The sequence below is a fragment of the Eptesicus fuscus genome, chromosome 14, assembly GCF_027574615.1.
Source record: "Eptesicus fuscus isolate TK198812 chromosome 14, DD_ASM_mEF_20220401, whole genome shotgun sequence".
NCBI lineage: Eukaryota > Metazoa > Chordata > Mammalia > Chiroptera > Vespertilionidae > Eptesicus > Eptesicus fuscus.
Window position 1 is genome coordinate 23896275 of NC_072486.1, and position 26763 is coordinate 23923037.

General features: G+C 40.5%; 1 protein-coding gene across 1 annotated transcript in view; it reads left to right on the plus strand.

The window, feature by feature from the left end:
- Positions 1-22841, plus strand: part of COL28A1 (collagen type XXVIII alpha 1 chain) — a 144916-nt gene extending 122075 nt beyond the window's left edge. The window contains exons 30-35 of the mRNA XM_054726173.1: positions 3075-3111; positions 5076-5624; positions 7138-7295; positions 17642-17780; positions 20985-21161; positions 22439-22841. Of these exons, the coding sequence (XP_054582148.1) occupies positions 3075-3111; positions 5076-5624; positions 7138-7295; positions 17642-17780; positions 20985-21157 (1056 nt within the window). The 3' untranslated portion in view covers positions 21158-21161; positions 22439-22841. The remainder of the gene's footprint in view (positions 1-3074; positions 3112-5075; positions 5625-7137; positions 7296-17641; positions 17781-20984; positions 21162-22438) is intronic.
- The last annotated feature ends 3922 nt before the right edge of the window (positions 22842-26763 follow it).

The following is a 26763-nucleotide window of genomic DNA, read 5'->3' on the forward strand; positions in this document are numbered from 1 at the left end:
ATATAGTTCACTCTGCAACATGACACAAAGACCTTTTAGAATTCATCTGTCTTCCATATCTCCTATTATTCTTTCTGCCTCATGCCCTGGGTCATATGTTTACTCAAGGACTGTAATGCACTGTGCTTTGTGTGCTTTGTCCCCTGCCTGGAACACTCCTCTTCCCCCATCTCCCATCCCATTCTAATCTGGTCAGAGTCTTCCTCCCTGGACCACAGCTCCACCCCCACTCTCCCACCCCTGGAATTTCCTGCAGAGCAACATGGTTCCTAGGTTTCAATCTAACAGCATAGTACTTACTAAAGTATTTGTTTGTCTGCTTCTTACTTGACTGTGAATCTTTTGAGGGGTATAAATTTGATGCCTTCATCATTGGCAACAAATAATCAAAGTAGTTATTAGCAATTTTAGTGGAAGGGATGAAACTATTCCAGTCATGTAAAAGCAAAGAAATGAGAAAAAAATTGATATATACATATGATTACTTAAAGCATTTCAGACCTGGTTATCCAATAAAAGCCCACTGAAAATAATTAAAATGCAATTTTGATATATAAATTATTCTTACAAGTAAATAAAAGAAAAATATTCTAACAAAAAATGGACAAAGAATATATAAAGACTGTGCACAAGAGAACACAACTTGGAAACATGTGTATAAATAAAATTTAGCCTCACTAATAATTGAATAAGTATAATTTAAAACAATGAAGGAGAGATAAACCAAAGAACATATATACTTATATGCATAGCCCATAGACAAGTGCAATAGGGTAGTGAAGACCTACGGGGTGGAGGGTATGTAGGGGCTGGGAGGAGGGGGATTGGAGGAGGATAAAAGCGGGAAAATGGGAGATATCTGTAATACTAACAATAAAAATATATTTTAAAATAAGTAAAACAATGAGGTAGTTTGCTCTATCAAATGCCAAAGATTGTGCAATAATAATAACCAGTATTGTGTGTCTAAAATAAACAGGTTTTCTTCTATACTCTGTTAGAGTTGTCATCACTACAACTTTTCTGCAGGGCAATTTGGCAGAATGCATCAAGAGCTTTAAAATGGCCATGCATTTGACGTCAGTAATCAAGTAATATGGGAAATTAACTATGATATCACATTAAATGAAAAACTATAATTATAAAACTTGGTATATAGTATTCATTTATAAAAAATTAAACATAAATATATAAATATATACATGTCCCCTTTCTAGACCCATTCTAACTTCAGATTTCTTAAATGCCTCAGTAAATGTAAAAAAGCAAGACAAGGCCTGAAAAAAAAATAACTTGACTTTCTCATTTTTTATTAATATTGTATTGGGAGTTCTTTTTAAATAGCCACTTGGAATCATTGGCTTCTACTTAAATTATAGTGTAAAAATATTAAATTTAAATGCCCTGAATATTCCCCATACATGTTTCTGTTAAGTCATGTCACCAGCAATGTCACTTTCACCCCAATTCTGTCATTATAGATTTTTTTCTTTAAAACTTTACTTTTGCAACTGTTAAATTTTATATTCTTAGATTAGGTCCATCGCTCCTTCCTGCTGAGATTTTCTGGGCTCCTGTTTCTTTCATCTATGAGTTAATCATCACTGTCAGCTCCTGTGTTTGGCAAATGTACAATCCTGCCTTCTCTAGTCTCATCCCAGTTATCTGAAAGCATGCTACTCAGGGCGGGGCCTCAGCTGATTTACTTCTGGTACCCAGCTCCCGCTGGGCCCTTCTGAGGGAGCTGATGGGCAGGAGGACCGGAAGCAGCATTCAGAACACTAGGACATTTCGTGAAAGAGCCAAAGAGAGTAGTAGGAAACAGGAGTGGGGACTTGCAAAAATGGGGAGTGGTGCAGAAAGAGGAGGGGATACAGCATGGAACATACTGTTTTTGGGCCTGTGTTTAACTTGTGGGTTAAATCATGTAACTGTTTGCATGCATGGCTCACACCACTGTAGGTAGTACCAGTGGTCCCCCTTATCCACAGGGAATATGTTCCAACCGCCCCCCCCCCAGTGGATGCCTGAAACTACAGCTAGCACCCTATATACACTATGTTTTTTCCTATACATACCTATGATATAGTTTAATTTATAAATTAGACATAGCAAGAGATTAACAATAAAACTAATAATAAAATACAACAATTATAACAATATACTGTAGTAAAAGTTATGTGAATGTGGTCTCTATCAAAATATCTTATTTTACATATAGAAGATTCACTCTTATCATAGGTCTTAGCAACCTCAACATAGGACTTTTTTCCCCTGATTAAGTGGAGAATTTTTACCTTTTTCACTTAGGAAGCAGTTTCTGGCTTCTTTTTGGCATAAAGAGTAGTATCACTACTCTTGTGCTTTGGGGCCATTAGTAAGTAAAATAAGGGTCACTTGAACACAAGCAATACCTTGACAATCAATTTGACAACCAAGATGGCTACTGAGTGACTAATGTTTGGGGTTGGGGGCAGGGAGGAGGGATATGGGGGAACCATACAACGTGGATACTCAGGGAACAGGGATGAATCACACCTCGGGCGGGATGGAGTGGGACAGCACGAGATTTCATCTTGCTACTCAGAACAGTGCACAATTTAAAACTTATGACTTGTTTATTTCTGGAATTTTCTATTTAATATTTTCAAACTGCAGTTGACTGCAGGTAACTGAAATCATGGAAGGCAAAACCAAGGGTGGGTGGGGCCGGGGGGGAGTCCTTTGCAGGGCCAGACGTTGTGGGAAGAGCTCTGTGTGTGTTATCCTGTTAAATCTGTCCACAGCCCTAAGACACAGACACTGTTAAATCACCTAATGCCCAAGGTCACACAGCTAATAAATGCTGGAGCCACGATTTGAATTCCAAAAGTCTGAGGTATTACATTACACAACTCAAACACATTTAGTTATGATACATTACAGCCACATTTTAACCTCTCTGCTACTTATTTTCTGGACTGGAAACATTAAATCAAATGACCCAATGCTGATTGTAATAAGACTTATCTTTTATGACTATAGAAAAAATATTATGGTCATACTATTAATACATATTCTTTTTTTCCCTCCAGAAAGAAGAAATTATCAAACTTATTTTTGAAATATGTGGTAAGATTTGACTACGAAAAAACAACAACACACCTTTAAAGTACCAACCCAGTATGTTCTGTGTTGGTCTAGATCAGTGATGGCGAACCTATGACACGCGTGTCAGCACTGACACGCGTAGCCATTTCTGATGACACGCGACCGCTGAGGCGGCCGCATGCCGAGGATGAAACATTTGCTGCTCCTGAGGATGAAACATTTTGCGAAATAATGTCTTTTCCTCAAAGTGACACACTACCTGAGTTATGCTCAGTTTTTTGGCGAAGTTTGACACACCAAGCTCAAAAGGTTGCCCATCACTGGTCTAGATAATGTGTTCACCCAGAAGATGTATATTGTGTAGCTCATGAGAAAGTTTGAAGCTCATTTGAAAAGTCAGTAGGAAACTGAAAGGAAGCAGTGAGATGGGCAGTGGGAATCCTAATTTAAGAAAAGAAAGTCATCTTCCTGGTGATTAAGAAGTGTGAGACCTGCCTAGAGTCAGTGGGCAGCCAGGCATTCTGTAAGTCCAGTGTCATTTATATTCAGGGACATTTACCTGAGCTTGGGAAGAAGAAAGCAACAAAGGAAATATGACCATGGGGGCCTAACTCATATTTGAGTCCAGCCTGGCTGGTGATCACGTCTGTGTTTTTTCCTGAAGTAAGTCTTTCTGACTTGAGAGTGCATTATACGAAGACAGTCAGGGGGTTCTTGCTTCACAACTATTTCTAAATACCGCTACATATGTATTTGGTCAAATACATTAGACTTAAAATAGAGTTACCAGAGAGAGGAAGTAAAGAAGCCCAAAGGCAAGAAATTAACGGAATAATAAAGGCAAGTGAACCTTCTGTGTTTAACAGGACAGGTGCAGGAATATCGTGGTTCTTCCATACAGAGACCCTAGAACTGGCTTGTCACCCCAAAATCTTCTGGACTTTAAGAACCAACCTGGGACTCTACATGTTGTGGTGACAGGCCAATTTAGACATGATTTCTGAGTTCTAGAAGCTCCATAAAAATAGCAACTTTCCTCATGATTTTTGTGGTAGGATTGTTGGGCAACAGGAGGATGAATAAAACAAAGGATCCCTGATAATTCTTAATTCCTGGGGACTCCAGCAACTCTTTGAATGATAAACCCTAAATAGAAGTTGTTTATTGACCAGCATTCTCATTACCCTCAAAAGGTTTCATAGTATGGTATGAATGGATGGCTGGCCTCGTTGATAAGATGGGAGCCACTTTAGTGGACCTTGTGGGCAACTAGGGACATAGACTAGAGTAGCTATTCTTTTTATTATTATTACTAACAACATCAATGTGCTTATTTTTTGATATTTATTAAATTTATTGGGGTGACATTGGTCAACATAAACATATAGGTTTAGGTGTGGGCTTCTATGTTATAAGATCTGTATATTGCACCGTGTGCTTTCCACCCAAAGTGTACAATTAAAAGCCCTAATCTTTCCCCCATGATTAAAATTTTTCATCGCATTACTTTACCCATTGGTCATGCCAATGAGCTAATCTCTGTTTTCATGTAAGGATGACGTTGAAGACTGAAATATTAGCTTTCAGATTCAGATTAAATACAAATGATGGAATGACAAATTTAGAAGAGTGTGATCTCCTAGAGAGAGGGGAATGTAATCAGGAAGGCAGACACAGGGGATGCTGACTCTTAAAAACATTTTAGTTTTTAATCTGAGAAACTGGCACATAGTGCTTATTATTTTATCATCTACAGTGTTTTGTGTTTTTTTTTTAAATAAATTATTCTTTTAAAAGAGTCAGGTATAGAAAACAGATGGGAAACCAGTTGTCAGCTGTGTCCACAGTCACAGGAAAGGAAAGTAATAATTCAGGTCTCACGTTCACCTGTGCCCATTTCTCCCCACCCCCACCAATCTGCTATGAATCAGTGATGTTTAGAGTTTCATTCCTACAATGTCTCTGTCTCGACATTCATCTTTTAGGTTGTGGGCCCAAATGTAAAGAGACTCCGCTAGAGCTCTTGTTTGTGATTGACAGCTCAGAAAGTGTGGGGCACGGCAACTTCCAAATCATCAAAAATTTTGTGAAGACTCTGACTGACCAGGTGGCTCTGGACCCTGCCACGGCCCACATAGGCATCATCAACTACAGCCATAAGGTGGAGACAGTGGCTCATTTGACAGAGTTCACCAGCAAGGATGACTTCAAGCTGGCTGTGGACAACATGCAGTACCTGGGGGAAGGCACCTATACGGCCACAGCTCTCCATGCAGCCAACCACATGTTTGAAACTGCAAGGCCAGGTGTAAAGAAAGTGGCCTTGGTCATCACTGATGGGCAGACAGATACCCGAGATGAAAAGAATCTGACACAGGAGGTGAAGAATGCCAGGGATGCCAATGTGGAAATATTTGTGATAGGGGTGGTGAAGAAAAATGACCCCAACTTCGCAATGTTCTACAAAGAAATGAATCTAATTGCTACTGATAGTGGTCATGTCTATCAGTTTGATGATTTCATTACCCTACAAGGTAAGGCTCAGCTCCAGGGGAAAGGCACGTATGCTGTTCTTCCAAGTACCATGTCACTGGATTATCCTGAGCAAACATGGAAATTGGGAGGCTATTGAGACTCATGCAAACATTACATTGTAACACACAAACTCCAGAAGGTAAAAACACTTAGTACCATCCCATTTCGAGAGTATAATCCCTTGTCTTGATTCATTAGTAACAAGTGCTGAGTTAGTTGGCCTTGGAGTTAACTTGGGTATCTCTGGTTGAAGGACATGGATGAAAAGAAAGAATAGAACTTGGGGGTATTGCTAAGATTAATGTTCAAAAAGTTACCTAACCTGAACAAGAGATGGAGCAAGCCAGCAGCAAGGCAACAATGACCTTAGAATCAAAATTAATTAAGAAGTACATGATGAATGGAAAAAAAAATTATGGTAATCTAAAGAGAAGAGAGACACAAGTAGCTGGGGTTATTCTAGTTTATTCTCTGCTCTTACGAAAATGGGTAATGAGTAAACAAGTTGATGTCAGGACTACCTTACAGAGCACCATTTTGAATATTCAATCAATGCCAATGAGCTAGGTTTCCCTATGCCCCTTTACCCTTTCACATGAACTGAGGTCTCTCAATGAGGCAATCTATGGTTGAAGGATGATCAGTATTGCTTTACAATGGAACATGTTCCAACTCTTTGGAAACTGATCATTCATTCTGGCAGGACCCCCACCTGGCAAGATTGTGAAGGAAGTAAATGTTATGCTTAATGTGTTTGCAGGCTTCGGTTTGGCACCATCCTTCCTTCTGCACACCCTGGAAGTGGGGCCTGACATGGCCTAGCACAGACCCTCCTTGTCTAGCATAGACCCTGCTCCCAACCCACTATGGGTACCAGCACGGCTGGCCCTAATGACAGCACACCATACTTAGACCTCCCCAGAGTCTAGTTTCCCTTTTCTTCAGAACTTTCCAACCTGGGGTCCCAATTCCTTGACACCCAGGTGGATGACTAATGGGTTTGTCTGATATATTCAATCTCACTGGGCTGTGAATATGTTAGAATGACCAGAAGTATTACACATTTCAGAGACAAGTTCTATTTTAATAATTGAGGAGCTTTATCATCTAAACGCAAGGGGTTAGTAATGTGTTCTAGCCAGAGAGGGATCTATTTGGGGGCTGGCTGGCTGGCCTTTTGCTACCCTTAACCACCCATTAAACTTAGGAAGGGTGAGACTTGCCCCTTCCATAAAGTAGTTCATAGTTAACTGATGCTTTAGATAAGCAAGCATTTAAGTCATTCCTTTCCTTATTTGGCCCTCCCTAATATATTATTACATTTAATTAAATTATTTTAGATGGCCTCTCATAGATGATGTAAAAATGTTTTAAAACTTAGTTCACCTAGCAGTTGACTTCACGTGATGGGAAAGTCTGTTTATTTTAAGGAGAATGCAGGTCTCTTTAAACAGAGTTTGAGTAATGTTCCATTGCTCCTAAGATGTCTCTTTTCTACTTCTCTTTTAAAAGAAACCCTGAAGCAAAGACTGTTCAAAAAACATTGTGAGGGTTTTGATTCCTACCTCATTCAAGTTTTGGGTTCATCGCCACTTCAACCTGGGTTTGGGATGTTAGGGGAAGAACTCAGCGTTTCCACTCCAGAGCCCCAGAAAGAAATGTCTGAGTCAGTAAGTAACTGTCCTGCTTCATTTGCGAGCTTCACATTGTGTTTTCTGTCTGTTTGACATCAAAGAACATCTTGCTTTGCACTGCCAAGAATCAGCTGAGGTGTACGTATTTTCCAGTTCTTGGCCCTAAATATTAGCTCTTTGTCTCCAGATTTCTAGTTCTGAAATAGCTCTGGGGCTTGTGAGCATGAATATGAGATTTCTGAATATCTCTATATTTTGTAAGTAATTATTTATTAAATGTTGCAAATAATATTTGTATATTAGACCCCTGCTACCACCAAAGCCAGAACAGGCACTAGAACAGATGAATACCATACAATTTGAATCACCCACTTGCCATGCTTTGCAGATCCTTTCATACCAGGTCACAACTCTTTCTTGTCTGTGTATCCACTGCCCATTTTGCATCCTCTCAGGTTTCTTCAAAGTGTACAATATTCAACCTGCCACTATGCCCTAATCCAGGCCACGTTCTTAGCTCACTTGGCTTCCACTTCTTGTGGTCAGTGGAGGGACTGGGATGGAGGCTATGCAGGCATCTGGTGAAAGGTGGATGCTCTGTTTCATAGCAACAGAAAGAACTACCTCCGGGATGTATTGAGACAAATGTGACTGTCATGGCTAGCTTCTGGGCACTAACCTCAGCCGATCAGGTTATGAGCAATTATTAGGTTCTTTTAGGCCAAAACTGGAGAGCCTCCCATAGTTACTGGCCAGTGGATGTTGTAGTCTCTTCCCCACCAAGTCACAACAGAGCAGACCCTGACTCATTTTTACTGCACAAGTGGACATCCTCTAGCAAGCAGGCACATGGCTGCCATGACCCTGTTCTGTAAGCTTGATGAAGTCCCTATCCTGCCCTTTTATGAAGGTTTCGTGGACATGGGAGGTTCATTACGAGCAAGTGCAACAATATTCTAGCATCAGGATTCAGCTGTCTAGTTGGACTAAGGCCTTGAGAAAACCTCCAGATCAATAGGTGGACCCAGGACCATTCAGGAATCAAGCTTAGGAAGCCATTCCTATGGGGACAGAGTCTAGGACTCACTAGATTTTTATACTCTGTTCAAAAAAGGGGTGGGAAGGCTCTAGCATATTTCTATTTGATTAAATACTAAACATCTCTGAGATGGGTAATGTGCAGTTAGGGCAACAGACTGCCCCTGGATTGTTGACTGAAATGAACACATACATTCTTACCACCTGGTTTATATCAGGGGTCAGCAAACTCTTTCTGTAAAAGGCAATATAGTAAGTCTTTTTGGTTTTGCAGGCCATTTGATCTCTGTTGCAATTACTCAACTCTGTCTTTGAAGTGCAAAAGCATCATAGCTAGTACTTAATGAATAAATATGGCTGTGTTTGGAAAAAGCTTATTTCCAAAACAGATGAAGACTCCGATTTGGCCCCAGGGGTTGCTGATCCTGGTCTTTACTGAACATTATAAAGTAAATTCCAGACATTAATGTACACAGTCTATGACTTTGTCCCTCCCCTAGTCAATCCATGTGCCTTTCTAAAACCTTCCTAAAAAGAGCCTGCTCAGGTTTCATCCAGCAAGTGGTGTTTAAACTGAGCTCGCCTTGTGATTAATGAATTCCAGTAGCATGTATTGATCACCTACTGCTGTAGCTGGTGATGATTCTTAAGACACAGTTCTTAGCTGGCAGGTGTGACTCAGTTGGTTGGAGCTCGTCCTATATACCAAAAGGTGGCAGGTTTGATTCCTGGTCAGAGCACATGCGAGAGGCAAATGATCAATGTCTCTCTCTCTCTCAAATGAAAAAAAGAAGGAAGGAAGGAAGGAAGGAAGGAAGGAAGGAAGGAAGGAAGGAAGGAAGGAAGACACAGTTCTTGCCTAAGATAAGTCCAGGGTCTATCAGTGAATGAATTATGTATAGAAGGTATTAAGAACTTTAGCAGAGCTGTGGATGAACCGCAAGAGATGGAACAATTAATTTCAGGGCAGAGTAATGGAGGGCTTTATAGAGGAGGTGGCATTGATCTGAATTTTAAGAACACACAGGAGTTTTTCAAAGTAGAAGGCTACCTCCAGCAGAAGGAACATGTAGGCAAAGGGGGATACCAAAGGGCAGGTTACTTCAATAAATTAGTACAAGTTAAGTCTAACTGGAGCCTAAAGTGTGTGTGGCAGAAGGGTGAGAGTTAAATCTGGATAAACAGAGGACCAATTATAAATGGCTTTATCTGTTAAGCTAAGGAGTTTAAACTGAAGCCATAGGCCAGGCAGCCAGGAGAAAGCAGAGAAGTTTTTAAAGCAAGAGTCATAAAATCATATTTGGTTCATAGGAGGAATAACCCTGATTGCAGTGTGAAAGATAAATAGGAAGAGGCAGGAGAGACGGAGACTGAGATATGAGTCCAGGTGAGAGAGAATGAGAGCAGTGGGAATGAAAGGAGGCATGGATTGAAAAGCCGTTTCTGGGGTAGAATGAACAGGACTCAGTGATTGTGTGGATTGGAGGTTAGGCAGAGAGAGTGATTTGGGGATGACAGTTGGATTTCTAGCTCGGAGATGGGGTGAAATGAAACACCATCCCCTGAGATGGAGAATACAGGAGATAGGATGGGGTTTTTCCAAGGAAAATAATGAGCTTAGTTTGCACCAGGTAAAGTAGAGGTGCCTGAGGGAAATCCAAGGCAGGTATAACACAGAATGAAGCACAGCAAGACCCTATGCCTCACATCATGACTCATGAAGTCTGATGGCCCGAGAGACAAGTGATGTTAATGGATTGTGACAGTAGAATCATTCTAGTAGCTGGGAAGGGAATGGCATACGAAGAGTACATCCAAAATAGTTTGGATTTATAACACCTAGAGCTGCACAGAAGAAAACTCAGCATCATCTAGGTCACTCTCGGGTGCCTGTGACTGAGATAATGGGAACTCACAATGAACATGGGTTTCTTAGATAGCCCACTTTCACCCAGGCTCTTTGCAGAAAAACCAAGGCAAGACTGTGGGATTCCTATGCAGAGTGATTCCACAGCAAACCAGTGATGAAATGACCAGCTAGTATAGGAAGAGACCCTCTGGGAGATCCTGCACCATGTGGAGTGGGGGAGCTGTGATTCTGCGCTTCCCTCTGATATTGTCCTGAGATATATAGTTCAATGCTAGCCTTAAGTCTAGGGTGCAGGCTCTGCATCTTCATGGAGGTAATGTATATTCTGCATCAATGTACCATATTTTCTGGCATATAAGATGACTTTTTAACCCAGGAAAATCTTCTATACGCCCAATCGTCTTATATGCCAGAAAATACGGTAAATATAGAAAACTAACACAGCAGGCTGACTTTGCTGGCTGTCCCACCCTCTCTTTGTCCTTCCTTGCTTTTAGTGAGACCCTATCCCTGGTCCCCACCCCTTTTCCTCCCCTCCTGTCATGATCACACAAGCTGCTCAGAGATCTCCATCGCAGTTTTCACTCCTGCTGTTTCTCCCATCTCGTACTCGCCTTTCCCGACAACTCTCCCTCATCCATACCCCACTTTGAGATCTGTCTAAAGGTCACTCTGATAGTTAGGCTCCACTGGCAGTTTTTCAAGAGCTGGAGCCCTAGCCGGTTTGGCTCAGTGGATAGTGTGTCAGCCTGTGGACTGAAGGGTCCTGGGTTCATTCCAGTCAAGGGCACATGCCCGGGTTGCGGGCTTGATTCCTGGTGAGGGGACATGCAGGAAGCAGCCATCCATGAGTCTCTCATCATTGATATTTCTACCTCTCTCCCTTCCTCTCTGACATCAATTTAAAAAAAAGAGCTGGAGCTCTGGGCAGGTTCTGACTTGATATTGGAATTAGATGTGGTCTTTCATCCTAAAACCTGACCCCAGGCTCTGTCGTCAACTCTGATGGCACAGCTTTTAGTCCATACCTGCGCTCTGAGGCCCATTCCCTTCTCTTCCAAGACAGGGCCTTGCTTCACTGTGGTGCTCATTCATGCCAATATTTCTCACTTCTGCCCTAAAGTAAATTCCCTAACCCTCTCATAGTTCACATGTCCCTCTTTCTACTATCCTATCTCTTTTTATAATAAAATTATTCTATAGGCCTGTCTCTTCTCTCTCTCTCTCTCTCTCTCTCTCTCTCTCTCTTCTCTCTCTCTCTCTCACACACACACACACACACTCATTCTCCTTCCCTCTCACTCTAGCTCTCACTTTCAACTTCTTCTGTAAAAGTATCTACACTAATAAAAGAGAAAGATGCAAATTACTGTACCTTCGCGACGCCCACCAGCCCATCAGGAGTGAGTATGCAAATTAACCCAACAAAGATGGCCAGTTAATTTGCATACATAGGCGCCGAGCAGCCAGGGGCGGGGCGGGCGGGACACTTGCATCATCACCATGGTGACAACGCAGGCATTCCACACCGCCCCAGCTGCTCTGGGCCTCTGGGCAGCGTGGAAAGTCAGAAAGGCAGCTCCAGGCCAGAGCAAAAGCGGTGCCAGCAGCCAGGGGAAGGAAGGCCCATTCTTGCACGAATCTTCATGCATTGGTCCTCTAGTATTACTAGAACAGTAAAAAGCATATACTGGCCAATGCTACTTCCTCCGATATGGCACTGAAACTCTGCTGTAAAGCCACCACCAATCTCCTAATTGTCAAATCCTATTGCCATCTTCTAACTTCTTTCCTCTTTCACATATAACACCATGCCACTCATTTCTTTGATTTTGAGGGTTCTCTCTTTCCTCGTTCTCCTCTCACCTTTCTGAGCATTCTCTCTTAATTGCTTTTGGGGTTTCTCTGATTCTTTACCTCTTAAATACTTAACACTCAATTCTTCTGAGGTCTATCCTTAGCCTACCTCTCTTCTTGTTCCACATTCTCTTTCTCAGTTCCAAACTAACAACTCTCAAATCTGCCTCCCCAACCCAGACCCTTCTCCTGGGCCCCAGAGCGACATTTATGATAGTCTCTGCACACGTTAGTCCCCCTGGCATTCAACATGGACCATGTTCGCCGTGCTGCTCCTTCACATTTCCTTCCCAGGTCTACGGTCCCACCAACCAGGCAGGCACCTGACAAGAAAAATGTCTCACCACTTCTTGTCTCTATTAATAATATGGCCTCAAAACACAGATCCCATCTTGCTTTTCTATATCTCCTTCAGTTTATCCATTACTTGTTGACAGTATAATTTTATTTATTTTTTAGTCTTATAAAAATAAAATCATTGAATTATTTTCCTTCTATATAATTCCGTTTGTGCTGAATTTTCTTTAAGATCTCTAATAACATGCCATACATTTTAACAGTAGATTAGGAAAAATAATATAATAGTTCAGTACATCTATATTTTTCTCCTAATGTTGTAGGTTGCTCAATCATATTATACTCACTACTAGATGAAGTAGCCTATTCAAAAGACATAGACTTTTCAAACTTTCCAAACTTGGGACTGGAGTTTTCTGTCTCAATTGACAGAAAAATTGATTTCCTGAAATTAGACTTCTTATTTATTTATATATGACCTTGACTAGGCATATATACAGATATATTATAATTTACTAGAGGCCCGGTGCACGAAATTCGTGCACGGTGTGTGTGTGTGTGTGTGTGTGTCCATCAGCCCAGCCTTCACCCTCTCCAATCTGGGACTCCTAGAGGGATGTCCGACTGCCCATTTAGGATCGGGCCTAAATGGGCAGTCGGACATCCCTCTCATAATCCAGGACTGCTGGCTCCCAACCACTTGCCTGCCTGCTTGCCGGATTGCCCCTAACTGCTTCTGCCTGCCAGCCTGATCACCCCCTAACCACTCCCCTGCCAGCCTGATCAATGCCTAATTGCTCCCCTGCCAGCCTGATCGTCCCTAACTGCCCTCCCCTGCCAGCCTGGTCACCCCTAACTGTCCTCCCCTGCAGGCCTGGTTGCTCCCAACTGCCCTCCCCTGCTGGCCTGGTCACCCTAACTGCCCTCCCCTGCTGGCCTGGTCCCCCCCAACTGCCCTCCCCTGCAGGCCTTGTTCCTCCCAACTGCCCTCCCCTACAGGCCTGGTCCCCCCCAACTGCCCTCCCCTACAGGCCTTGTCCCTCCCAACTGCCCTCCCCTGCAGGCCTGGGTCCCCCACAATTGTCCTCCCCTGCCGGCCTGGTCACCCCTAACTTCCCTCTCCTGTAGGCCTGATCGCCCACAACTGCCCTCCCTTGAAGGCCTGGTCGCTCCCAACTGCCCTCCCCTGCTGGCCATCTTGTGGTGGCCATCTTGTATGTTGGAGTGATGGTCAATTTGCATATTACCTCTTTATTATATAGGATTTTTATAAAATTCAATTAACACTCGTGGTGGTGAAAAAAACTTCAATTCTTTTGGATAAAATCCTGCTTAATGACTAATTTTTAGCATTACTACATGAAGTTGTGTAAGCATCCTATATTGCTAATAATAGACTTATTACCCTTAGAATATAAGATGCTCCTATCCCATGGAGGAGAGAAAAAAAATATTATAAACTGACCTAGGAGAAATATCCCACACCTGAAAATCAGGAAATGTGGTATTCTCAATGCTGAAGCTAAATACTTATTTTCTTGGCTCAAAAATTTATATTTTTTCTATTTTAATATTTCAGAGATTGGGCTGCATCTAGTTAGTGTGTTGTGGTATTCTTTTTAAATACTTAAAATTGATAGTGTATCTCACAGTGACCAACAAATTAAAAATGAAATCTGATATCCTCCTGACACTATTTCTTAAGGGTTCTGTTTCCTCATTTGTAAAATAAGGGATTGTTACCAGAATATTCTTCCTTTAGTAAAATTATATTATTAGAACAGTAAAAAGCATATACTGGCCAATGCCAGAAACATTTACTGGGCATTATATTAATGCATGTGAGGGTTTAAACAGAATGAAATCCTGCAGTTTACCCTCTAGGGAAGCTGCAGATGATGGGGGAGATGCAGCCCAAACTAAAGGTGTATATATATATATATATATATATATATATATATATATATATATGTTTTTTTAATTTCTTTATTAAGGTGTTACATATGTGTCCTTATTCCCCCATTACCGCCCCCCTGTTCCCCCCACTCATGCCCTCACCCTCCTGTTGTCTGTGTCCATTGGTTAGGCTTATATGCATGCAGTCCTCCACAAATAAAAAGCATTTGATTTAAGTACTACTTGAGAGCTGAGAGTCGTGGCAAAAAAAAAAAAAAAAGTTATCACCTGGGAAGAGTCAATCAAGGTCAGAAGTTGGAGAGGCCAGGCACCTTGAAGGCACTGGCAGCTGAGCAGCTGGCAAGCGCAGACAGAATCCCCACAGCCCCACGTGGACCCGCACTGCTGGGAAAACTAGGCCTGAACACATGGGCTAAGGCAGATGATCATTTGCATTCATCCAGAGAAGACATGAGCTCAGAGTCGAAGAGCTTATCTGTGATAAATGCAAAATTCTGTGTAATGAATTATGAGAGAAATGTTTGGAAATTAGAGACCAGATGGCCTTTTGGAATTGTTAGTAATCCTGCTTTAGGGCATATATTCATGTTCCTGGGATGCTGCTCCAAATCTGTTTTCCTCCCCTTAAAGATCTGCCCTAACACCGAAAGGGACTGACCATAACACATCTGCTTGTGCAGCTGCATGGAGCAGCCCTGGACTCCAGGTGTTGGCCCTTCACGCGCCCCTACGCTCCTCCTCTGTGTCTTCTTACTGTGCTGACACCATTTGTCTCCTCCAGGCAAGCCAGTGTGGTGGGAGTAGAAATGTGTGGAGCTGGTAGGCAGGCTTTTGTTTTTTAGGTTTAAGGTTTTTAAAAAGAACAGAGAACACATATAACAAACATCTGAGTTCCCACCACCAATATGTAACCATTGTTTCCAATTAATCACTCATTCTTGCTGCAAATAAAGTTAAAGTCCTTGCTTGTTTTAAAAGTCTCTTTCTCCTCCTCCCCTCTCCAGGGGAACCACTACCACGAATTTGGTGTGTGTTTTAACAGTAAAGTTTGGGGCTGTTTAAATTCCACTTTTAGAACTGGAAGTTATGTTAGGGTCTAAGCTTTTCTGATTTTCAAATGATGATATTAAAGCCTAGAAGAATTAATTAATCCAAAGTGCCCATCCCCCCTTTTCTTTCCCTCCCCCTCTCCCATTCTGAATTTATCCAGCAGCCACTATGTGCTCACCTATGCTATGAAAACTTTTAAAAAAAATAAAAGAAGAAAAGGAAGGTAGGAAAAAGAAAAGATAAACATCGCATGGTTTAATTTCTCTTAGCAGGAAAGTGATATTTACACATGTGAAACAGGAAATGATGCGACAGCATAGGATTAAAGGTTAACGTCCATATGATCAGGGCCAAGTATGGAACACTAGAAGGTACTGTGCACCATCTGGAAGAGGACCGTTAGTACGGACTGGGTTATTGGGACAGGTTCTGCAGGTGGGGTCCATGGTGGGAGGGTTCACTTTGATCCTGATGCAGAATGAAGAAGAGGAAGGGATGAAAAGAAAGGTCACAGCAAGATGTGCTTGGAGTAGTGGAAGACAAGCTTATAAAAATATCAAAGTGTGGAGGACACAGATTGTGGCAGTGCTATGTATCAGCTGAACAATTTACCTATAAATCGGTAATTATCTCTTTTTTTCAACCATAATATCTAATAAATGGTGATAGCTCAAGAAAAGACACTCAGCAGTGAGAGGGCAAGTTGGTAAAACTTTTTTGAAGAGGACTTTGTCTCAGAAGCTCAAATATGAGTGTTCTTAAACCAGCGATCAGCCATGTGCTTTCTAATATAAAAAGAACAAATTAAATGTTTATAATTACATATATTTTGTATTTAAAATGGTATATTGTCGTAGTAAAACATATGGAACCAGGATATATTAAAAATTTAAAAAACACATAGGAAACCAAACACATAGTATAGTTTTGTTTAACATATATATATATATATATATATATATATATATATATATATATGCACATAGGAAAAAGACTGGGGAAAAATACACCTTGCATATCAACAATGATTATTTCTGGGAGGCGGAATCACTCACCTGTGATTTCTCTTTCCTTCTTGTTGTTTGTTCAGATTTTCTAAAATCCCTTCCACGAACATGTTTGCTTTTATAATAAGGAAGAAAATGATAAAATGGCAAACCATGACAAGTATGTTTTTGTTGAAATAATCTGAATTTCACAGAGCCAAAAAATCTAATTATCCTCATTTATGAAAAATAAATTAATTTCACTGGTTCTAAGAACCTGAGATGTGATGTTCTGGTGGTCATAAGTCCCAAACGGTGATGTGATTGAGAAAGAAAACACACACTCCTAAAAGTGTAAGGGGCAAAGAATAACTTAGGGGGCCATAAGGCTTGACTACGGTAATGATTTAAAGGCTGAGTTCATTCCTTTAAGAAAACCATGCTACCCCATGCACTTCTTCAAAGGAATATTCTCGCCTGACAGGTAGTGTATCTGAAGTGTAGCCTTATGTCCAGTGACATTTTGTTTGATAAACTGCTCCTCAGGCAACTTTCTCTTTTTTTCCTTGTGTGTGTGTGTGTGTGTGTATGTGTGCGCTTAAAATGAAATATGTGCAAACAAACAAAAACCCAACAGTATTTCTTTCCTGAAACAGGTATGTCTCAGATTTTGCCACTAGCTTACCAATAATTTGGGGGCAGTTCCTTACTCATTTGGAGCTTTAGATTCCCCTCTAGACAATGTAGTACTGAGAAAATGTTGCTCTAACCTTAAAATTCTCTAGCTCTATGATTATAACAAAAGTTCTCATTCAAATTGTCATATGTACACACAAGATAAATCTGAAAGAAACCTAGTGAACCAGTTTTACCTCCATTCCTTCACTAGGAATACCTAGTGAACCAGTTTTACCTCCATTTGTACCAAAAGTACAAAAGTTTGGGGCTAGTGAAAATCCACTACTGTGTTTGACTTGAGTGCCTATTTCATAGTGCCGATGACTAGATCAATCCCAATGGAAGTATCTGCTTTGATTTACCTTGTTGTACTTAAATCATTGTAAATATATGTATACACCAATAACAGAACTGATTAGTGTTTCCCCCATTGTGTGTGTGTGTGTGTGTGTGTGTGTGTGTGTGTGTGTATATACACCAACACAAAGTGGTAGGAAAAATCCATAATGTAAGTATTCAGGGATGCATGACATAGAAGAGGGGCTCATATCCGGGGCTTCATTGAAAGAATTAATATTGAAGAGTTGGGGAGAAGCAGAATGCTGAACTTTTCCTTAAATATTCCCAAAAGCAAACTCACTTTTTTGACTTGATGTCACTGGAAACAAAAATGTGAACTTCTTGTGTAGGTCAGTATCCCTGGAGCCCAGGACAAAGAGAATGAGCCTCCAGCGCCTACCTGGGCTGACAGTCTGGCCACCACACCTTCATCTGAAGCTGCCACCATCCAGGTGCCATTGCGCAGCCCCTTTGAGGATGGGACCGTGGGTCTGGAAACTAGAACTCCAAGCCCCAATTTGAATTTACAGTGGGGAAAGCTGGTGCACAAAGGTAAGAGATACCTGCCAATCAGCTGCTGCATCTACAATGTGAAGAAAGCACAGAGAAGATGGTCTCTAAAATCTCATTTAGAGAGAATGTATTTTGATTATAAACAGGGGGAACAGAAGATAATTTCATTTTATTATATACTAGAGGCCTGGTGCATGAAATTCGTGCATGCGGGGGGGGGGTGTCCCTCAGCCCAGTCTGCACCCTCTCCAATCTGGGACCCCTCGAGGGATGTCTAACTGCCCGTTTAGGCCCGATCCTACCGGGATTGGGCCTAAACGAGCAGTTGGACATCCCTCTCACAATCCAGGACTGCTGGCTCCCAACCACTCGCCTGCCTGCCTTCCTGATTGCCCCTAACTGCTTCTGCCTGCAAGCCTGATAACCCCCTAACCATTCCCCTGCCAACCTGATTGATGCCTAACTGCTCCCCTGCCAGCCTGTTTGCCCCTAACTGCCCTCCCCTGCAGACCTGGTCACCCTTAACCTTTTGCACTCGGATGTCGAGTGTGACTCGACACGGTTAGCATCGGTAGCTCATCCCTTCCCTCCCTCCATCCCCCCTCCTTTATTTGGGCTTTTCTTACATTAAATAAATAAGTTTGTATGAAAAGAAACTCCAGTTTTTTATTCTACTGCCGCGCTTTGTAAAATCTGGGGTATTTAAAAAATTAAATCCCAAGTAGAATAAAGGAATCGAGAAAAAAGCAAGCGTGTGCAAAGGATTAACTGCCCTCCCCTGCAGGCCTGGTTCCCCCCAACTGCTCTCCCCTGTAGGACTGAGTCCTCCCCAACTGCCCTACCTTGCAGGCCTGGTTGCCCCCAACTTCCCTCCTCTACTGGCCTGGTCACCCCTAACTGCCCTCCCCTGCAGGCTTGATCACTCCCAACTGCCCTCCCTTGCAGGCCTGGTCCCTTCCAACTGCCCTCCCCTGCTGGCCTGATCACCCACAACTGCCCTTCCTTGCAGACATGGTCCCTCCCAAGTGCCCTCCCCTGCTGGCCATCTTGTGGTGGCCATCTTGTGTCCACATGGGGGCAGCCATCATTGACCACATGGGGGCAGCCATCTTGTGTGTTGGAGTGATGGTCAATTTGCATATTACTCTTTTATTAGATAGGATAGAATTAGAAAACTGGCTGACTGTAGAACAAATTTGTCAAAAAAATTTAAAGCTCTTTAGTGTTTGTTATTATTATTTCTTATTATTTTATTTTGTTTTTGTTAATGCTCACCCAAGAATATTTTTTCCATTGATTTTTAGAGAGTGGAAGGGAGGGAGGAAGCAGTGGGGAGAAAGAGAGAAAGAAACATCAGTGTGAGAAACACATGGCTTGGTTGCCTCCTGCATACACTCTGATTGGGGCTGGGGATTGAACCTGCAACCCAGGTATGTGTCCTTGACCAGGAATCAAACCTGCATGCAATCCTTTGGTGTATGGGCCAATGCTCTAACCATTGAGCAACAACAGAGCTGTTATTTTTAATTGGAATACTTTTACAGAGGGTTGTACTCTTGTGTTTGCCACAATCCCTACCACTCCCTATTATCTTACACATCACCTTCACACATATAGACATTTGAGTTTTGAACCTTAGATTGTAGAAGAAAGAAAAAAAGCTAGAATCTAGATTCATCAACATATTTTTTACGGAATTAATATCTATAGAAATTAATCATTAGATACACAGTTTGTGAAGAACATGTCAGAGAGACAATATCCTTGCTTAAAAGAAGCAAAGATTGCCTTGAAAAGAAGTTACACAATATTATTTATTGTTTTGAAGAGCAAAAGTGGTAAAAATCCACTGTTCCATTCCAATTGGTTCAGAGCGTTCATTTTGTTTTAGAAAGTAAATGACTTGAGACATACTCCAATTCTAGGGCTTTGGTTCTCAACCTTTCTAATGCCACAACCCTTTAATACAGTTCCTCATGTTGTGGTGACCCCCAACCATAAAATTATTTTCGTTGCTACTTCATAACTGTAATTTTGCTACTGTTAATGAATCGTAATGTAATAACTGTGTTTTCCGATGGTCTTAGGCTCTACAGCAGCGGTTCTCAACTTGTGGGTCGCACAAGTTGAGAACCTCTAGCAGGGTCGCCTAAGACCATCGGAAAACACAGATATTTACATTACGATTCATTAACAGTAGCAAAATTACAGTTATGAAGTAGCAACGAAAATAATTTTATGGTTGGGGGTCACCACAACATGAGGGACTGTATTAAAGGGTTGTGGCATTGGAAAGGTTGAGAACCACTGCTCTAGGGAAATGATTATGGGAGATGGGGAGAGAGCTGGCTTTGATATTGATAAATGAAGCTTATGACATATAAACCATTTCACAGAACACAGAAGACAGACAGCAAATATTTCTTTGGTCTTTTTAGCCTTGGAATCACTTCTTTGGTTAGGAAATATGAATCATGGCACTAAGGCGGCGTACCATGACATAAAAAGGGATTTAACAAAGAATTTATGGTTGTAGCTTTGCTTTTTGACAGTGGACATGTTTCTGAAATTTATTTATAAACTGACATAAAAGGTCATGTTTTTATTATACTGTAAGTGCTTCTCTTTATAAAAGAAAATTGTGGCATAAAGAGAGCCTTTTGTTTTACTTTTTTTTTGTAACTTAAAGGAATCTTTTTTTTTTCTTCTTTTTTTTTTTTGTAGCACAGTGACACAAGATTGCAGTGGTATTTTCTATGAACAAACTGGAAGGGAATGAGTATAGAAAACCAAAATCATCTTCATTCCAAATATTAATTTGACTTTAAATCAATTCCAAAGTAAATTAGGAAGTCCTATTTTTCTCCTGTCAACTAATCCTCACAAGAATGTTGTGCTTTCAGGAAAATATGAATTTTTAATGAGGTTTCATGCAGATTAAAAAATGTATATTTTCAAATGAATGAATATCTAATGGTGGAGTTTTGGGTGGTGGAGGAATAGTTTTGGGTGATGGAGGAAATGTTTTGGGTATCAGGGAACCCTTCTTTATCTTAGAACAATATTTTCTGAGTTGGTGTGTTAGTGTGCATGGAGAATTAAGTTTATGAAGCTTTTTTTTTTAAATCTTTTCAGTGAAAGAAAAGCCTATAATAACACATTGTCCTTTTATCAACCTAGACCCTAGGTGTTTAGAAGACCTAAAGCCTGGAAACTGTGTTGAATATGTGGTTCGATGGTATTATGACCAACAGGTCAACTCTTGTGCCCGCTTTTGGTTCAGTGGCTGTAATGGCTCAGGAAATAGATTCAACAGTGAAAAGGAATGTCAAGAAATCTGCATTCAAGGATGAGCAAGTAGGTCAACCTATAATGAGTCAAATCTACATCTCTATCAGCAAGTCTAGAAAGAACCTCTATAATTTCAACATGTTCACCCAATACGAATAAAGCACCATGTCTGATTGTATACTGAGTATTTGCAATTTATAAACATAATTGAATCCTTGCAACCACACTAGGATGTAGGTGTTATTAACCATTTTTACAGATAAAAAAGCGGAGGCTCCGACTTTAGCAATTTGTCAATAGTCACCCAACTAAAAAATGGCAGGCTGAGGGTTTGGCTTAGAGCTGTGCAAACTCAATACATAGGCCTTAGTATCTACTTCACAACCTGCAATGTGGTTCCGATTCCTGTTCCTTCCTATTCGATGTATTATGTCGGATTAAACTCCTTCCCCAGCCCAGTCCCTATTCCTCCCTGGTCCCCTGGTGCCTTCTACCCACTTCAGTCCCCCAAACTTCTCACAGCCCTGACAGTAGCAAAAAGGTAGGTGGTAGGGAAGGACTAGAGTTTGGGAATCAGAAGTGATGGGAGTAGGTAGGAAGGGATGAGATCAGAAAGATATCCTGCTTGAAGGAAACCTAGAAGATGGAATGGTTCTGAGATGAGAGGTACTGGGATAGAAACTGGAGTGGTGTAGTTAGATTTTTGCCTCACTTGCTCTGAATCTAAGAAACCAATCTGAAATAAAATGACTTCACGCAAATGGATTAACAACTGTCACTCCACACTCCTCCAACATATTTGGTAACAAACCTTTATTGTGTTTAAACTATGTATTGAAAATAAAAAGTGTAATTTAAATGAAGGAACTTTTCTCACCCTTCCTTTAAAATATGCAAATGTGACTTTCAACTTTAGGGGGATGGGGAAAGAAGGTACTTGATATCCAAGAACTACTTAAAGCCCATGTCCTTCCTTCCTTCTCTCTCTCTCTCTCTCTCTCTCTCTCTCTCTCTTTTATTGTTTGAAGTCTTACATGTCTTCTTTTTTCCCTGATCACCACCCCCTCCCGACAGTGTCTGTGTCCCCATCGCCCCAGTGTCTGTGTCCACTGGTCATGCTAATATGCATCCACATCCTCTCTTGCGCAGGGTATTGTAAAGATAGGTCTTAGTCTGAAAAATGAGCCGCCAAATTGAAATATGACCCAACAGAGTAATAGAGAATTGGCTCTGTCATTTTATAATAATTTTTCGACATCCAGTCTAGGAAGATCAGTTCTGAGCTAAGCTCAGACAGCACTTGTATATATATCATCTCACAGCACCCTTTCTTCTTCTTCCAGGCCTGTGACCCTCATTCAAGGTCAGTGGTACAGAAAAAACATTCAAGGAAGGAGGTGCTGAAGAACAGCCATCTAAGCAAAACTAATTTTGGGTAGTTTGATAAAATTTTTGATGTAATATTTAATACTACAAAAGAATACATGCAATATACTTGTGAGTAAAAATGTGATAAGATGAACATTTTACACAGAGAATCATCAAACAACCCATTCTGTTGAAGCTTCCTGTGTAAACCTCTTCCATCCTAGCTCCCTATTTTCTGCCAGGGATATTTCATCTTGAATTTTGTGTTTACCATGTCACTTTGCTATTGGCTTTTATATGTAATTTTACCTGTAAAACCACATATATCTCTATGTATCTCTAAATAATACACAGTCTTTCTTATCTTAAGACTTTATAAAAATGGTGTCATACTCGTTTTTGCAACTTGCTATTTTCATTCAATATTATAATTAATCCATATGTCTTACCATATTGTGTTCCTAAAAATATCTAAATGTGTTTCTAAGAATTTATTACTTAGGTTTTTTAAGCTTTACAAAATTTGTTTTATAATATATAATTCTTTGCAACTTGGTATGCTATTACATTATAATTCATACACATTCATTTACTTTTATAGATGTATAATATTTGTGTGAACATATCACAACACATTTAATTACTGTCTATAGTCAATTAGTTTCTATTTATTTATTTATTTTTTACCATTTCAGCAGCATTTGCAATGAATGCTCTTATATACGGCTTTGGGTGCACATACAACAGTATTTTTCTAGGACCTATACCTAAAAATGAAATTGCTAGGTTGTAGAATATGTGAACATTCGAAAATAATATATCATAGCAAACCAATTATTTTCCCATGGTGTTTGAACCAATTCACTATAAATTCTCACCAGTGTGCCTAAGAGTTTCCATTGCTTGATATTCTTATCAACACTGAGTATTGTCAGACTTCTTTTGCTAATACTGGGTAGAAAATGGTATCTTGTTTTTTTGTTTGTTGTTTTTATTATTGACAGTATTACAGATGTCCCCCATTTTTTCACCACCCCACTCTAGACCTTTAACTCACTATTGTCTGTTTCCATGGGCTATGCCTGTATGTATATAAGTTCTCTGGTTAATCTCTTCTCTCCCCACCCAATTCCCTCTGAGATTCATCAGTCTGTTCCATGCATCCATGTCTACAGATCTATTTTGTTCATCAGTTTATTTTGTTCTTTAGATTCCACAGATAAGTGAGATGGGTGTTTGTCCCTTTGTCTGAAACATCCTTTTCCTCTTTCTGTGATGACCAAATCCTAATACTTAAGGACAACTTGCAGGCCCCCTCCTCCTTTGTGGTACTTTTTCATCAGCTGGGCCATGCCCAACACTGAGGACCCAAAGCACTTGGCTTATGCCTCCATTCTACCCTTAGTCTGAAATGACTTGCATTTAGTGGATAGCATCTTCATTGGTTTCCTTTTGCTGCTCTAACAAACAACCACAAATTTGGCAGCTAAGGAACACAACTGTATTATTTTATAGTTCTGTAGGTCAGAAGTCTCATGCAGGTCTCACAGGGCTAAAATCCAGGTGTCCATGGGGTTGTGTTTTTTTCTGGTTCCCTTACCTTTTCCAGCTTCTAAAACCCGCCCACTTTCCTTGGCTCATGGCCCCTTCCTCTGTCTTCAAAGCCAGCAACAGGAGATTGAATGTTTCCATTGCTGCATTGCTCTGATTCTCTGACTACAGCAGAGGAAGTTCTCTGTTTTCAAGGACTCATGTGATTAGATCAGGCCCACCTGAATAATCCAGGATAGTCTCCCATTTCAAAAGCCTTAATCTTAATCACATCTACACTTGTCCCTTTGTGGTGAAGGTAACTGTTTAAAGGTTCCGGTGACTAGGGAATGGGTATTGTTGCAACAATTATGCCCTCAGTCACAGCATCTGTATTCTCTGCCAGCACTCTGATTTTAGGAGCAAAGACATGTCTTATTTATCTCTGTGTACCCAGCTCCGGGCACATAGGAAGAACTCAATACATTAAAAAAATATATTAGAACTCACTTTTTTTTATTACATAAATAGATAACTACTTGGACAAAGGGAATAGAAAAAGATCAGAAAAGAAACCATACCAGTTTAAAAGGAGAATAAGAGAAAAATGGTATGTTACTGAGTAAAACTATTATTTTCTCTAATCCACTTTGAGATTCAAAGTACCCCCACCCCTTCTTCCCCACCATGATTAGCAAAACAAAGAGAAAAATTCGAGGGAGTGTTGTCTAGCTAGATAAAGGATCAAAGAGGCGGAATGGAACAATCTGAAAATTAATTCTGGAAAAGACAATGATGATTTATGTTTTCCTTCTTAGCTAGTTAAAAAGCCAATAGAACTGGAGGAGATATTTAACATTTTATTCCTCTATTCTCAAAAGAAAAAAAGACAGACTATGTACAAAATGTGCTGTAAATAATGTGTATCTAAAGAAGTCTCCATTTTTAATTTACATTGAGAAATTTTTAATATTTTATCAAGCACTAATGATGTTCAAGAATATTAACAATGGTCCTAGCCAGTTTTGTTCAATGGGTAGAGCATTGGCCTGCAGACTGAAAGGTCCCAGGTTTGATTCTAGTCAAGGGCACACACCAGGTTACAGGCTCGATCTCCAGTAGGGGGCGTGCAGGAGGCAGCTGATCCATAATTCTCTCTCATCATTGATATTTCTATCTCCCTTCCTTTCTGAAATAAATTATATATATATATATATATATATATATATGAATTTTAACAATGAACCCACTCCATTGAAATGTTAAAATACCTTAAGTGATCAATTCTGTCATTTTCATTCAGTTGAAACAGCTTTGCCAACTGTAAGAAATGCTCTAATCAGGGGTCTGAAGAGCATGCTAACTGTATAAAATGACAATTAGGCTTGGTGATTTTAAACTTAATGTTTATCCTAAACACAACAAAAAGTAAACAAGAGAATGGGAGAAAAATATTTGCAAGCAACATGTAACAGAATTGTTTCATGATTCTAATAAACCAAGAGATGCCATAAATCAAAAAGAATAAAAAGGAAAAATGATAGAGATTGTCAATTCAAAGGAGATAACCCTATGAAGAGATGCTCAGCTTCATTAACTGCAGAGAAATGCATGCATGCTAAGTAGGTCTGGGATGAGGCTGGAACACCCACGGGGAAGTCTGCTGAGTAACTGGCTGAAAACCAGCAAGGAGACCTCTGCATTATGCCAACCTTAGCAGAGACTCTACTACTTGACTATTTGACTTGGAACTTTAGGTGTTCAGTTATTTATGTCCCCTTTCTCTATAAGTCTATAATTTGATGGTTTTTGTGAGTAGTAATACAAAGATAGATTAATGCAGTTGAAGTGTCCAAGATTTCCCCCCTCCTTATAATATCTTCTCTTATAATGTCATTAAAATAAGACATGTTGTAGAATATGTGTGTGTGTGTGTGTGTGTGTGTGTGTGTGTGTGTGTGTGTGATCATCAGAACAATAGCCCCAAATCATATTTTACCCATATATTTATGGTACTTTGGGTTTTTTAAAAAAAATATTGAACTGATTGGAATTCTAAAGGCATTATTTTTTTTTATTATTTTACAAACATTTGAAAAATTCTTCATTTAAACAGTTAATTTAAAGCCACATCAGACAGCCTGGCCTGCATGTCTCAGTGGTCAAGCATTGACCTATGAACCAGGAGGTAACAGTTCGATTCCCGGTCAGGGCAGATGCCCAGGTTGCAGGCTCAATACCCTGTGTGGGACGTGCAAGAGGCAGCTGATCAATGATTCTCTCATCATTGATGTTTCTATCTCCCTCTCCTTTCCTCTCTGAAATCAATAAAAGTATATTAAAATTTTAAACAAAGTCACATCAGACTCTGAAAGTTAGGAATTTTTAAACCCTGATTTAATCAGGTTAAAAAATAAGGGCTCTTAGTATCGCCAAGAATTTTCTAGTCCTATGTCTCCTGCATATATCCTCTATACATATGCCCTAAGTGACTGATTTTTTGGGGTGAACATTTCTGGTAGTACAATTATCCCCTAGTAGTCCATTCTTTAGACAACACCATCTGTCACTGTTGCAGCTTGAGCTGGGTGTATCTTGTAGCGTCCACCCTAACAAATCCCCACTCTGACTTACGGAGCCTTTTCTAACGGTTGTGCTATTATTTTAAGGCCTGAGATATGTCCTCCTTCAGGCTGCTTCTGCAGCCTCTCCTGTTTCCATGGTATTTTCCCATCCCAGCCTCTGATTCGGAGCATGCCCTCCATCCAGT